General features: G+C 38.7%; 1 protein-coding gene across 2 annotated transcripts; it reads left to right on the top strand.

Annotated features, from left to right (window-relative positions):
• The first annotated feature begins 1,451 nt into the window (after window positions 1–1,451).
• LOC137759183 (COP9 signalosome complex subunit 4-like) lies at window positions 1,452–3,055 on the top strand. Of its 2 annotated transcripts, XM_068535135.1 has the most exons (2): window positions 1,452–2,479; window positions 2,553–3,055. In XM_068535135.1, the coding sequence occupies exons 1-2, from the start codon at window positions 1,478–1,480 to the stop codon at window positions 2,619–2,621; spliced, it is 1,071 nt and encodes a 356-aa protein (XP_068391236.1). In that variant the 5' UTR covers window positions 1,452–1,477; the 3' UTR covers window positions 2,622–3,055. The 2 variants fall into 2 exon arrangements, with proteins under 2 accessions (XP_068391236.1, XP_068391235.1); XM_068535134.1 differs by having other exon boundaries at window positions 1,452–3,055.
• The last annotated feature ends 11,290 nt before the right edge of the window (window positions 3,056–14,345 follow it).

The raw sequence follows: 14,345 nt of genomic DNA, 5'->3' as shown, positions 1-14,345 counted from the left end.
AGGTGGTAGAGAGTTTTCACTCTAGGGTTGTGGTGTAGCATGACAGTTCTATTTGTTCTCTCACAGAATCATTAGGATATAAAATTCTGAGTCCTTCAGTATTTTGCTGTATGAAAGGAGAAAAGGAGATGTGAAATACATAGCTTGCCTACCTGACCTGATCAACACCTCTGGTGTTACTTCCACCCAAGATGAAGCCCATTTGGTACATAAGTCACGCTCCACCACCTTCTCTGCATGACTTCTGCCATTTTTCTTCCACAGAGTGGAGTGCAGTGCAACCCCATTAGCAGTTAGAAAATTCATTCCATAGTGCTGAATTCTCCAGCTTTGGGATTTACCCAAAGTGCCATGGAATCATATCTGAATTTATGCTACTAAATTATTAAAATGTATGGAAAAATTCCAGTCTCTTATTCTTTATACTTCATCTTCCTTTACTAGAAACACCAGCTAGTACCAAAACTTATTTTTCAGAGCAATGTTAATTATAACACAAGTTGAAATGTTTCAAGTTTCTATTATTTCATAGGACAAGAAGCTCATTCATTACCTCTAGGATGTTTTTTACAACTTTTACCATCTATTAGTTTGTTGGGACCCTTTTTGAGGGTGACTATTGTGATAATATTTTTCCATCAAGTCACAAATATAATTGGAGATTAAGGAAAAGAGGAGAAGAAAATCACCTGTAACTCACCTTTCAGAGATGACCACTGTTAAAGATTTGGGAAGATGCATTTCTAAATTTCTTTTGTGAATATTTATACATTTATATATTTTGCATGGGGATATACTATATATAATATGTTGTTATCTGCTTTTTTCACTTTTATTATATACTCATTTTTCATATAATGCGTGATAGATATCATTATTTACATCTATATCTATATAGATATAAATACCAGTTAATTTTTAGCACACAAAAAATATTAAATACCAATTAATAAAATGTAAGATTAATAGAAGCAAAGAGTAGAAAGATGATTGCCAGAGGCTGAAGAGGGTTAGAAATGGGGAGATTCTGGTTGAGGGATAAAGTTTCAATTATACAAGATAAATAATTTCTAGAGACCTACTCTACAGCATAGTGTCTATAGCTAACAATGCTGTATAGTATATCTAAAATTTGCTGAGAAGGTAGATCTTATGTTAAGTGTTCTTAGCACACAAACAATAATAATAATGCAGGTGGTGGGAAGGAACTTTGGGGGGTGATGGATTGTTTAAGGCCTTGATAGTGATGGTGGTTTCACGGGTGTAGACTTATCCCCAAACTCATCCAGTTGCGTACATTAAATATGTACACCATTTTACACATCAATCACACCTCAATAAAGTGGTTAAATTTTTTATGGAAAAAAATAAATACAGTTTCAACAACAAACTAGTATGCAAGCATCAGCAACTCAAGGTTAAAGGTTACATAAAAACCACTGTAGGGCCCCGCAGCCTTCGCTGAGCTGGGAGAAAGATGGCGGCAGCCGTGCGACAGGATTTGGCCCAGCTCATGAATTCGAGCGGCTCTCATAAAGATCTGGCGGGCAAGTATCGTCAGATCCTGGAAAAAGCCATTCAGTTATCTGGGGCAGAACAACTAGAAGCTTTGAAAGCTTTTGTGGAAGCAATGGTAAATGAGAATGTCAGCCTCGTGATCTCTCGCCGGTTGCTGACTGATTTCTGCACACATCTCCCTAACCTACCTGATAGCACAGCCAAAGAAATCTATCATTTCACCTTGGAAAAGATCCAGCCTAGAGTCATTTCATTTGAGGAGCAGGTTGCTTCCATAAGACAGCATCTTGCATCCATATATGAAAAAGAAGAAGATTGGAGAAATGCAGCCCAAGTGTTGGTGGGAATTCCTTTGGAAACAGGACAAAAACAGTACAATGTAGATTATAAACTGGAGACATACCTGAAGATTGCTAGGCTATATCTGGAGGATGATGATCCAGTCCAGGCAGAGGCCTACATAAATCGGGCATCATTGCTTCAGAATGAATCAGCCAATGAACAGTTACAGATACATTATAAGGTATGCTATGCCCGTGTTCTTGATTATAGAAGAAGATTCATTGAAGCTGCACAAAGGTACAATGAGCTCTCTTACAAGACAACAGTGCACGAAAGTGAAAGACTAGAGGCCTTAAAACATGCTCTGCACTGTACCGTCTTAGCATCAGCAGGACAGCAGCGTTCTCGGATGCTTGCTACTCTTCTTAAGGATGAAAGGTGCCAGCAACTTGCTGCTTATGGAATCCTCGAGAAAATGTACCTAGATAGGATCATCAGAGGAAATCAACTTCAAGAATTTGCCGCCATGCTGATGCCTCACCAGAAAGCAACTACAGCTGATGGTTCTAGCATCTTGGACAGAGCTGTTATTGAACACAATTTATTGTCTGCAAGCAAATTATATAATAATATTACCTTTGAGGAACTTGGAGCCCTTTTAGAGATTCCTGCAGCTAAGGCAGAAAAGATAGCATCGCAAATGATAACAGAAGGACGTATGAATGGATTTATTGATCAGATTGATGGAATAGTTCATTTTGAAACACGAGAAGCCCTGCCAACATGGGACAAACAGATCCAATCGCTTTGTTTCCAAGTGAATAACCTTTTGGAGAAAATCAGTCAGACAGCACCAGAATGGACAGCACAAGCCATGGAAGCCCAGATGGCTCAGTGAATCCTTGCAGACCTTCTGTGCACATTACATCTTTTTCCGTGTTGTACAGATTAATTTCACTCTCTCTCAAAAGCATTTGCATCATGACCTTACATATTTCAATCCCTTTTATGCTGGATTCAATTTAAAGAAGACATTATTAGAGCAGGAAGTACAAGCATTTAAAAATATGTAGTTCCCATTTATTCAGGGTCTCTGTATCAGGCTAACTCAGATGTCTTGAAAGCTTTTTCTTTAAACAGAGTAAGTGAAGTATCTGTGGCTAAAAAGTTTGGGATTTGTGATAACTTTGTAGTTATGTAAAACTTAAGTGCTTTGTGCCTCTCCACATGTGGTTATTCTAATAAATGGAGAAGTGAGCCAAATAAAAGTAGTACTTTGTTTTTTAAAAAAAAAAAAAAAACCACTGTAGGAAGGAGAGCTTCCTACAAACAAATTACTCTCTTTTATGATGACAAAGACACAGAATAATTACAAATCTGATGGGAAGTCCTTTACCCTTTAACTTCACTATTGTTCTTAAGCTGGTAAATGTTTTCCAGCCTTACTCTTTGTGACAGGCAGAACGACGGCCTTCAAAGTTGTCAATGCCCTAATCCCCAAACCTATTAGTATATTATCTTACCTGGCAAAGGGAGTTTGCAGATGTGAATTAGATTGGGAGCCTTGAGATGAGCGGTTATCTTTGATTATGTGGGTGGATCCAATGTAATCACATGGGTCCTTAGAAGTAGAGACTCTTCCTCAGCTGTGGTTAGAGAAAGTTGTGCTGACCTAAAATGGGTCAGGAAGAGATGCGACATAGATGACAGAAGGACTTGACCTGCCATTGCTGGCTTTGAGGATGGAGGAAGGGACCTAAGAGCCAAGGAATGCAGGTGGTCTCTATAAGCTAGAAAAGGCGAGCAAGTAAATTCTCCCCTACAGAAAGTGTTCAGAAAGGAACACAGCCTAGCCCATACCATGATTTTTGTCCAGTGAGATCTTTGTCAGACTTCTAACTTAAATAATTGAAAGCTAATAAATTTGTATTGTTTAGGCCAACTAAGTTTGTGGTACTTTGTTAGAGCACAGGAGAAAATGAATCATACTGATCAATGAAACAATAGCCATAACCAGCTGAGATCATTTTACTATCAAGGCTTTGAGTCAAGAGTTTATCAATATTTCTCAATATTTTAAGGACTTGTATACTAACATGTGTATTCTTTCTGTTAAAAAAAATCAGCTAAGTTTTAAAATGTGAATTTATCATTTTTAATTCTATAGCATGAAGTGCTTTTGGCCCCCTGTGCTCTGAGATTTAGAAATAAAAGATCTTTACCTATCAGAAAAATATTTAGTTGTCTCTCTTCATCTTGGCTGGCAGTTCTAGAAGCAGCTGAGCTTCTGATTTCTACCATCGTCAACACCCGCCTGGAGATGACAACACTCCAGAAACAGCCTGGCAGACAGTGGAGCAAAAAAGACAGGAGATAGCACATTGCATCTTAGGAACTTAGTCCCCACAGTGTAGGTGGGAACAAGAGCAGAAAGAATCCTGGTGGCAAGGGATGCTGAAGATTATAATGGACTTCATCTGCTCCGACTCTGGAGTGTCAGAAAGTTGGACAGTAGTCGGGGGAAAAACAGAAGTTATGAAAAAATACTGAAAAAAATAGGACTTTTGAAAAAGGAAGACTGCAAAAAAATAGAACATTTAAAAATAAACACTGCAAGGATGTAATGAAATGGGAACATCATTGTAAAAATTCAGAGAAAGAGCATATCTCTGAAAAAAATTAGTACCATAAACCATTGATCAGTGAGGAGTATACTCACCAATATCCAAATTGACCTGTCCTTTGTCAAAAGGAGCAGAAAGGTTTTAGGAACAAACAGGCTGAGATGAAAAGGCAGCCAGAGAAGTGACAAAGTAAGAGGTGCGGGTAGGCTGAAACTCAATAGCACTGAGGATGGGCAAGAGAGGCAGCATGAAGCAAAGCTTGCCACAGAACATTGCATTAGTGAGAGTGGGTCAGACTTGGTAAACTATCCTATATGAATAGGAACAGGAAAAGAAAATTTATGTAACGATGGAGAAAGGGACAGAGATGGAAGACACAGAAAGCTTATCCAAGCCGAGAATTGTAAAGTGTTTTCACAGAAGAAAGCAGAACAAGTACAACAGAAACCAGGAGCATAGATACAATTGAAAAATACCTTACTGGGTTGAATAAATATGTTTTTACAGAGATGGAAAGGACTTATCATCTGACACAAACCTCCCCTTCATGGCTTTTCTCATCAACAATCTGTGCTTCATTCTGTGTTAATCTTCCTCATAGTCAGTGTATTGATTACAACTTCTAAAATTGTTAAATGCATAGGAAAAACTAAAACTCTACACCACTCAAAACTGGGTTTTCTCTTGTTATGAGCTTCCAAGTAATTTTTGATATATTTTTCTACATTTTTCCAATTTTCTAAGGTGGCATGTATTATTCATAATCAGAAAAGCTGATATGATGTTTAACTTAAAATATACTAGTCTGGAAATACCATTCAATTATGTTTAAAAATGGGTACAGAAAAAGGCTGGAATTCTTTAATATTTCTCCCTTCAAATTTTCTACATTTATTAAATTTCCATAAATTTTCTATAAGAATCATGTATAATTTTTACAAAGTAAAAAAAAGGAAACCTCATTCTAAAGCATATCTGGCTTCTTGGAATGGAAGAGAATATAGCAGAGGGGTCCACATGCCAAGATCTAGTATCACGTAACATGTGATATCTAGTATCTAGTAGCATGTCAAAGGCATCTACGTGTTCACCGCAAGTGACCCATGATGTGCACATAAGCAAAGATCTTTTGATTGCGGTGGAAAATTTCCAGGTAACAACTTTTTAAATCATGGCCAAATTCTTTTCAAAATGGTATTGTGGCTTTTGGGCCCATCTCAAAACCTTCATGTCCATCATAACACAACTGCACAGGTATTTCAATACATAGCATTTCCAGAACCTAATATTTCTCACAGCAGATTAAAAAAACACATGAACCAGCACCTTAAAGCAACTCTTATGCAAATTATCAGTCTTAGAGGGTATTGGAGTCTGCTAAGAATTCCTGAAGTGGTTTGCTTGAGGAGATCAGTCTTATTTCACAGAGTATTTAATGTTGTGTGTTACTCTTACAGAATTTTAACAAACAACAGCATTTATCAATATTATTATAGATAGTTAACAGATATTGAAATGTTTACCATGGGCCCACAAGTTTTCTAAGCATTTTAAATGTGTGAGCTTATTTAATCCTCACAAAAAATCATAAGGTAGATGCTAATATTACCTCCATTGTACAAATGAAGAAGCTGATGGAGAAAGAGGTTGACTTTCTTATGTTTTCTGCAACTCCATAGTGATGGGGGAATCAGATATAGCCAATCTGATTTGAGTGTTCACCTCTATGATAGACTGCTTTTATCAGTCAAGGTTCTCCAAAGGAACAGAACCAACAGATTATCTATATCCATAGCTATATCTTTACTTATAGATCTATCATTTATCTCAATACATATTCATCCATCCATTATCTATCTATCTATCTATCTATCTATCTATCTATCTATCTATTTATACCTCAGTCACTTACACTCTGCACTCTTCATTCAACTACAGTAAATAGAATTTCAGAAAATGCCATGCTACTTATTCACCTCATGCATGTGTTATTTTAATAGAAGAATTTTTGCAAGGAAAAAACTCTGTCACCCAGGCCCTTCTGGGGTCCTGCAGTATCTCAAAGTTGACCAGTCCACTGCCGTCACTGGCCTCCATGGTAACTGTAGAGTCTTAGAACAGAGGCACTACACTTCTCCTCCGGCCATTGCGAATGACCTGCCATTTTTATATCCACCCACATCACACAGAAGGCTTAGCAAAGATTTGTTAAGGATGTCAGCTAGAGGGAAACTGTATGTATCTTATGAAGGACTGCTGATCAACTTTCCCGCATGTGGCAAGCATTCTAGAAGTTCTATGATTGCTCCCCGACGTAACTGGCATCTGCAGTAGTGAAGAGTTGCCCTCCCAAGACCAGTTCATCCCTGCTCTGTGTCTTTCATTTTCGGTGCTGCCAACACAACACTAACATCACTCATTTTCCTACTTCTTGAGTTTTGAATAGGGCATGAAACTTTTTCTTATCAGTTCCAGAACCTGGAAATTTTTTGTGATGCAACTCAAGAACTCCTTCATGTTTCAAAGGAAGGGAAGTGGTTCCTTTGGCCCCTGCTTCAAACCTTCCAGTGAAGCTCTCAGAAGCCCTTTGAGGGAGACGCCAATCAACCTGAGCTTTTCTCCAGGGTGGCCGTCTGCTTCCTCAGTCACTGAAATGTGAGCTATGAACAACCAGGGAGATGGGCCCCTGCAACTTGCATACTCAGGACAAAGGCAGCTTTAAACCTTCCTTCCTTTACTGTTAGGACTTTTTTCTGCCTAAGGCAGTTGGGATTCAGCCCTGCATCTGGAATAACTAGATGGGGAAAGTTACTGTCAGTGCTTAAGGGAGATTTGTGCTTCGCTTTAAAACCTCATTTTCCTCTTTGGTTTAAAAATAGAGTGGAACCTCATAAAGCTAGCCTTATTTCAGGATTCCACGGAGCCTACTAAATTGTCATTGGTCAACCCTAGTTTGCATGCTGCAAAGACGGTACAGTTATGTTGGTTTTTATTTATTTCAGAGTTGCACATTCTGGTTTTTCAAGTTCCACTTTGATTATAGGATATTCCAATTAGATATGAATATTTTTTGAGGATTAAAACGCACATGGGGTTATTTCTTGAAGCACTGTAAGTTAAATCTACACCATAATTCCTAAAGAAATAGCCCAAGGGCACTCCAGTTAAAGTTCTGATAACCCCACTATTAACCTTAAAATTCAGATCTCTGCCGATAATAATCTGAGTTGTCAGTCATAGAGAATATAGTACATAGTTGAATGATTGTCAAATTGACCCCAGATATCTGCATGAACAGTGTGCACCTGAGTGGGAGATATGCAAACCAAAAGGAATTATCAAGACTTTTTCAGGCAGAAAAATTGTTAGAAATAAATCAGTTCCTACTGGATAGTTGCAGAAGCTCAGTGATTTTTTTTTTTTTTTTTTTTTGACAATGACCATATAGAAAGTCCAAAGGGAAAAGGTCAGAAGGCTTTAGAAATGTGCACATTAACTTTTTGAGGCATATTAATATCATAGTCTTGAGGAAAGTGAGCAAATTGGGATGTTCACTCCTCTGCGTCACTTCTGCCATGTTTCAGAGGGGAATTTCATTCATTGGAGGAACAGCCTGGAGAAGAGAAGAGCCTGGCTTTGGAAGGGCACACCCACTGGCCTCAAGGAGCTTAGGGTGACTAGAGCCACAGGCTCCATTGTGGGCTGTAGGTTAAAACAGCCCCTCCTTATCGTCCAGAGATGAGAGCAACACGAGGACTTATTTCTAAACCTTAGTATCTCTAAAAGGAGCTGCTCAGCAACTTGAATTTGCCAAACTTGGTAAAACCAAAACACTGAAGCAGCTAAGGCTGTTTGTCCTTTCCTTTAATAGAGAGAAGAAAGTGCATTCTGCTTGCTGCCATAGTTTAGTTACTCAGTTAACTTAGTTATTTTAGGGAATGATTCTACAGGTCAACATTCCAAAAATTAAGTTGTTAAAAACAATCCCAATGTGAGTGCCAAATGTTTGGTTCAACTGGTATAATGAACCAAAAGTTTCCCATGTTTTGTGTGTATCTATATATTTATATTTAGTCAATTGTTAACTGATTCAAATACTGATAAATACCTGTGTTTCTATACTTAACATATAATTTATATGTTTTACAACTGCTTGGCACAGTATTCCTTATCTGATAAAGTTGAGATATGTGTAACTGTGTGTTGGGTGTATGCATATTGTTATGGTTGTCTGCTTGAACAGAGAAATATTACAGGTGGGCAAACGGATTTTCACTGTTAATTACAACATCCAGCCCATGCCCCTCCATAGGGCCATCTTTGGTTGATCATGTAGCTCTTGACTGGCATCATTTAAGTATGGATTTTGAAGACCTAATACTTCCTATGGTCCTTTGCTCTTCCCATACCTACCAGGCACTATTCATCCATCCATCCATTCATTCATTCATTCATTCATTTCACCATTGCAACCAGTAAATCTTTACTGAGTAGTCACTGGGCCTCTGCAGTACTCTGGATAGAAAATATTTTGTAAACAAAACACTTTCCATTCTCACGGCACTCAAACCTTTTATGTTTTTCTTCCATTCCAAGTCCTTTGGTCATCTCAAAGTAATAATAATGACAATACAGCCTCTTATTTTTTTTCCCTTCTACTTACCTTTGGCTTTACAGACCAATGGAATCCAACTTCACGCTTGGCGTTATTATCACAACTTTTAACACCAGTTTTATTGTTCAGTGAGTTTGTGTCTTAAAGCCGAAGCACTAAAATTTACTCCCAACAATATTTCAACTGTTCGGTCCTTAAAATTATACCACACAAATAACCATTATAGTGCGGTGCTTGTTAACATGTAAATATTCTTTTAGAAAAAGGTGATATTTTTTCTATTATTGTAACACTTAATTTTTCTTATAGACTTGGGAAGAATAATCGAATACAAGCTGACAATTGTGTAACATTTACAATGCAGCACATTTCCTGCAAAAATGCTCTTTTTACAAAGATTCAGTTTTGGTGCAGATTCTGTAATGTCCCCTTGAAGACAGAACAGCCCAGGCAAATGGGTGACAGAATAGGGAGAAAGTGGCATTCGATTTTCCTGAATTATGTTCTTATTTTTCATTTAAATTTATTTAAATGAAGGGCCTGGCTCCCCTTCAAAGCATGTATTTCTCCTGATGACTTTTATTAGCAGTAAAATGGATCCCAGAGGCCAAGGAGTTGGAGATTTACAACCTTCTGGAAGTCTCATTTGCTTTTCCACCTACCACTCTGACATTGTTGAATACTGCTCTTGGCAGGATGGCAGAGGTGGTCAGTAGCAGCTCGACAGCTTGATGGCTGTCCCATCATACATTGCCCAGGGATGGCAGAGTTGGAGGAAGGGCCCTCATCAGCAAGGAAGAACACATCGATCAAGGTCACGTCTACGATTGCACCAGCCTTGAGCGATGCACCATATTCTGGTCACTATATGCTTGGTGACAATGGCCGTGGCAGCTAAGAGAAGGCAGTGCGGGAAAGCTCTGCAGGGCTCTCGTTACCAAGAGCATCAAATGGAAGAACGTTGTCCTTGGGGCTTTTTCCCTCGCTAATTTATAATACAAAGTTGTATTGGATTTTATTTTTCTACAGTAACTCTACCAACCTTCACACCTTGGTTTTGCTTAATAGTGGCCAACCCTCAAAATGACCTGGGCCAAATCTAATCAGGAAGGTAAAGCTACAAAGAGAAGCTACTAACCCAGGGTCTTTCAAATTTACACAGAACTTAGCATGTCAACTAAAACGTGTTTCTCTGCCTCTCTCTATCAGCCCTGAGAATATTTTCAGAAATATGCAGCATTATTTCGCTAGAAATAAGTACAGGTGTTTAAAAGATTTTTTAAAGCATGATGTAATGCCCTGGGTGCTCACAAACTTATTGCTGATGGAAATGTAAGTTGATGCAATGATTCTAGAAGATAATTTGGCCTCTGGAGGCAAAATCCTTTAAACAGATTTCGTAGAACTTGATCCTGAAATTTTATTCTCAGGAAGGCATTAGAGCTGTAATTATTTTTCTTTTCCTTTGCATATTGTAAGTTTTCAGTGTCTTGGGACATTATTTCCCCCCTTTCTGTAGGGGATAAAGGAATGCCTTTATTTATGCCCTTGAAAACCAAAGGTCACCATACCTGCTGTTGAAAGAAATCTCAGAAAAAGGAGAGGGCAAAAATGTTCCTTTTTCCTACAGCTAGAGAACAGCCAACACTGCTCTGTGAACATGCCAACACAAATGCTGGTTTCTATAAAGCAGGGAAATGAGACCCCCTAGTGCATCCTCAGTTCTCATACTCTCGTCCAGTGTGAAGCCTTTGCTAAAATAGGTCACCTCATCCTGTTTCTGTCATGAAAACTGCCCTTGAAAGTGTTTTGTGAACCTAGGGGCAGGACAGGAATAAAGACGCAGATGTAGAGAATGGACTTGAGGACACGGGGAGGGGGAAGGGTAAGCTGGGACGAAGTGACAGAGTGGCAATGACATATATACACAACCGAATGTAAAATAGATAGCTAGGGAGAAGCAGCCGCATAGCACAGGGAGATCAGCTTGGTGCTTTGTGACCACCGAGAGGGGTGGGATAGGGAGGGTGGGAGGGAGATGCAAGAGGGAGGAGAAATGGGGATATATGTATACGTATAGCTGATTCACTTTGTTATACAGCAGAAACTAACACAACAATGTAAAGAAATGATACTCCAATAAAGATGTTAAAAAAAAAAAGGCAGTGTTTTGTGAGACAGGGACACAAAAGCTTCGACGTTATTGTTACATCCTGTGAAATATGACCTACAACCCCGAAGCCTGCAGCTCTTGTCTTACTTAAATATATCCTGATAATAAAACATAAGTTGGCATATCTTTTTTTTTTTGAAAGGCTCAGATACTTGTGAGTTGTCACCGTTAGGCCACAAAAGAGGCCCATTCTCACATCTCCCCTTTCCCACACTGCCGGCAGTGAAATCAACCCACAACTCTGTTGGATTCTACAATTAAATGGAAAGTTTCAGAGTCTTTTTAAAACTGATGTTAACATTATCCTAGGAGAATAATTAGAAAGGTGGATGAAAAGAAAAGATATGTGTCTAAGAATGCTCATTGAGCGTTACAGATACTGGCTAAGAAAATCGGCACCTCCCTGACGGCCACGGGAGAGGGATTTGACCACCTGAGCATGTCAGTCATCTCATTACGCAGATCAGGCAATTGTGTCACGTCTCCCAGATCATTGGAAACGTGTTATGTGCCAAAGAAAAAAATAAAGCAGGACACTGAACTCGGATCATAGGGTCAAAGAATTTAAAAATCTACTTATGCATTGTGGTTGGCACTGAGTGGCAGAATTATGGGTGATTTCGGTCGTTTTTTCTTTCTATTCCTCTGAATTTTCCACTTTTTTATTGAGGTAACATGGGTTTGTAACATTATATAAGTTTCATGTGTACAGTGTTGTATTTCTAATTCTGTATACATTGTAGCACCCTCACCACCAAACAATTTAGTTCCTATCCATCACCATACAGTCGGTCTCCTTTACTCATTTCACTCTCCCCTGCTCCTTCCCCTTCTGGTAACCACTACTCTGTTCTCTGTATCTACGTGTTTGCTTTTGTTTGGTTTGGTTTTTTTCATTTATTTTGGTTTGTTTGTTGTTTATATTCCACATAGGAGTAAAATCATACAGTATTTGTCTTTCTCCCTTTGATTTATTTCACAAAGCATACTACCCTCGGGGTTCATCCATGTGGTCCCAAATGGCAAGAGTTCATCTTTCTATAGTTGAGTAGTATTCCATTATGTATATATATATGCCATATCTTCTTTATCCATTTATTTACCATTAGGCACTTAGGTTGTTTCCATATCTTGGTTCTTGTACATAATGCCATGATGAACATAGGGGTGCATGTGAATTTTTCACTTTTTCTACAGTGAACATGGTATATTTATAATTAGAAAAAAATTCCTAGTATATCATGAGAAAACCCCCAAAATATTCGTAAGCATCCCAATACTTCTGTGTAATGTACCAAATCTCTACTGGGTTTTAACTCTATTCCTGTATTTCAAAAAATACCAGTCTAAATAAAAAGTTGATTTATTTGTATTGACACTGTGATTTCTATAATACTCCATAATACTCTATCTTCCTCCAAAGTGAACCATTCATGAGAAACTGGACTTTTATCTGTCAGTTTTTTTTTTCTTGTCAATATTTAAGAAACCTATACTGCTTAAAATAAATGTTATTTTTCAAAATGCTCTTTCTTTCATTGTTGAAATAATCAGATTATGAACATATCTAGTGAAGACTGAAAAACTATATAGAATTTATGGACCAAATTGTGGGCCCTATGAAATCTAAAATCAGTGCATAAGTCCTAATTTTTGAGAGAACTGAGCAAAACACAGAAACCACACTGAATTTCTGGAGCAGTGTATGAGCACTACCCAGCACTCTGTGTAGTATGCTATCTGAAACATAGCTTCCTTGGGAAGAGATGAAGCTGTCCACATGTAGGGTCATAGCATAGCACCAGGAATCGATTTATTGCTTCTATTAACATCTATCCATTCCCTTACCTTCCATTCTGGTGCAGGTGGCATTCTCCCAGAGACTAGGTTCACTTCCCAAAGCTATAACCTCATGATCCTCTCAGTGTTCTGCCCATAGACCTCAGAGCAGGTGAAGCCAGGGTTCTCTGGAAGTAGCCTCCACGCTCATTGGCAGCATTTTGATGCTCGGGTTTTCCTTGCTGACTGTCCTGGATGAATATTTCATAGCGACCTCCTTCATGCAAGTTAAGGCAGCTCTTTCATCAGAGATGCCTGGTTTTAATGTCACCAACCCTGAAGGGTGTACACTCTGAAGTTCCTTCCCCAGACTTGTCCTTGACAGGAGGGTGAGGATGGGGGGTTCTAGAAGCAGCAGGAATCGAGCAAGAAAAGTGATAGAAAAGGCACATGTGGGCAGCGAATCACAAAAAACTGAGGTAGGAAATGTAGAGTGGGGCTTGTCATCCTAGACCTAGGACCAGGGCCACTGGACCTCAGCATGGAGACTTTCCCTTAAATATCAAAAAACATTTACAAAACTAAGGCTGTCATTATGAGTAAAACTCATATTCTCATTTGCAAATGGTTGTAAAAATACACAAAACAGAGGCAGATTTTTAACAATTTAGCTCTCCTTGCAGGTGGTAAAGGAGCATCGAAGCAGAAATATTGTATCAGTAGTTTCACAAATGTATAAACATTAAATATGAAGGAGTTTACAGGCAACGGTGTTGACACTGCTAGAAGACCAATTCTTTTAAAAAATAAGGTTTGTGGGGAAGTTAATCTTGGCTAAGGGCTATGAAAGAATCTATAATTTTAGCTCAGAAACCACGAGACAATAAAAGTGCCTATTGATTTTTTTTCCCTATGGTTTTCACAATTTACAGATCCATTGCCTTTCATATCACCGATTAGCTGAAAATTAATGGTGAGAACAAGAGAATGACTAAGCAAGCTTGTTCCTGGTGTAGTCACATCAGTCTGGGTGCTGTGAGTCAGCCAAAGTTCATGAGGACTTGGCTGTGCCCAGGTGGGCCACCAGGATCAGGCATGGACCCAGGAGGACATTAGATATCCACAAAGGAAGAAGCAATTTGAGCAATTACAAGGGAAAAAAACAAGCAGAGCAAGAGAAACTGCCATTGAAAGCGTCACTGAAAGCCTGAATGTCTGTGATTGCATTGTAACCAGTTCTCTGTAAGTTATATCAAGCTCTGGCCCACAGAATGGAGTGGAACATACAGAAGAGGATCATCCAGAAACACACTGCGTCCTTGAGAGAAGGGATCTGAGCAGACAGCAGGTGACG

This window comes from Eschrichtius robustus, chromosome 2 (assembly GCF_028021215.1).
Source record: "Eschrichtius robustus isolate mEscRob2 chromosome 2, mEscRob2.pri, whole genome shotgun sequence".
Lineage (NCBI taxonomy): Eukaryota > Metazoa > Chordata > Mammalia > Artiodactyla > Eschrichtiidae > Eschrichtius > Eschrichtius robustus.
Note: the sequence above shows the minus strand (reverse complement) of the source record. Positions and strands in the feature narration are given on the sequence as shown.

Excerpts from the sequence above, each read along its gene's own strand:
- LOC137759183 (XM_068535134.1), top strand. The coding sequence starts at position 1,478 with ATGGCGGCAGCCGTGCGACAGGATTTGGCCCAGCTCATGAATTCGAGC.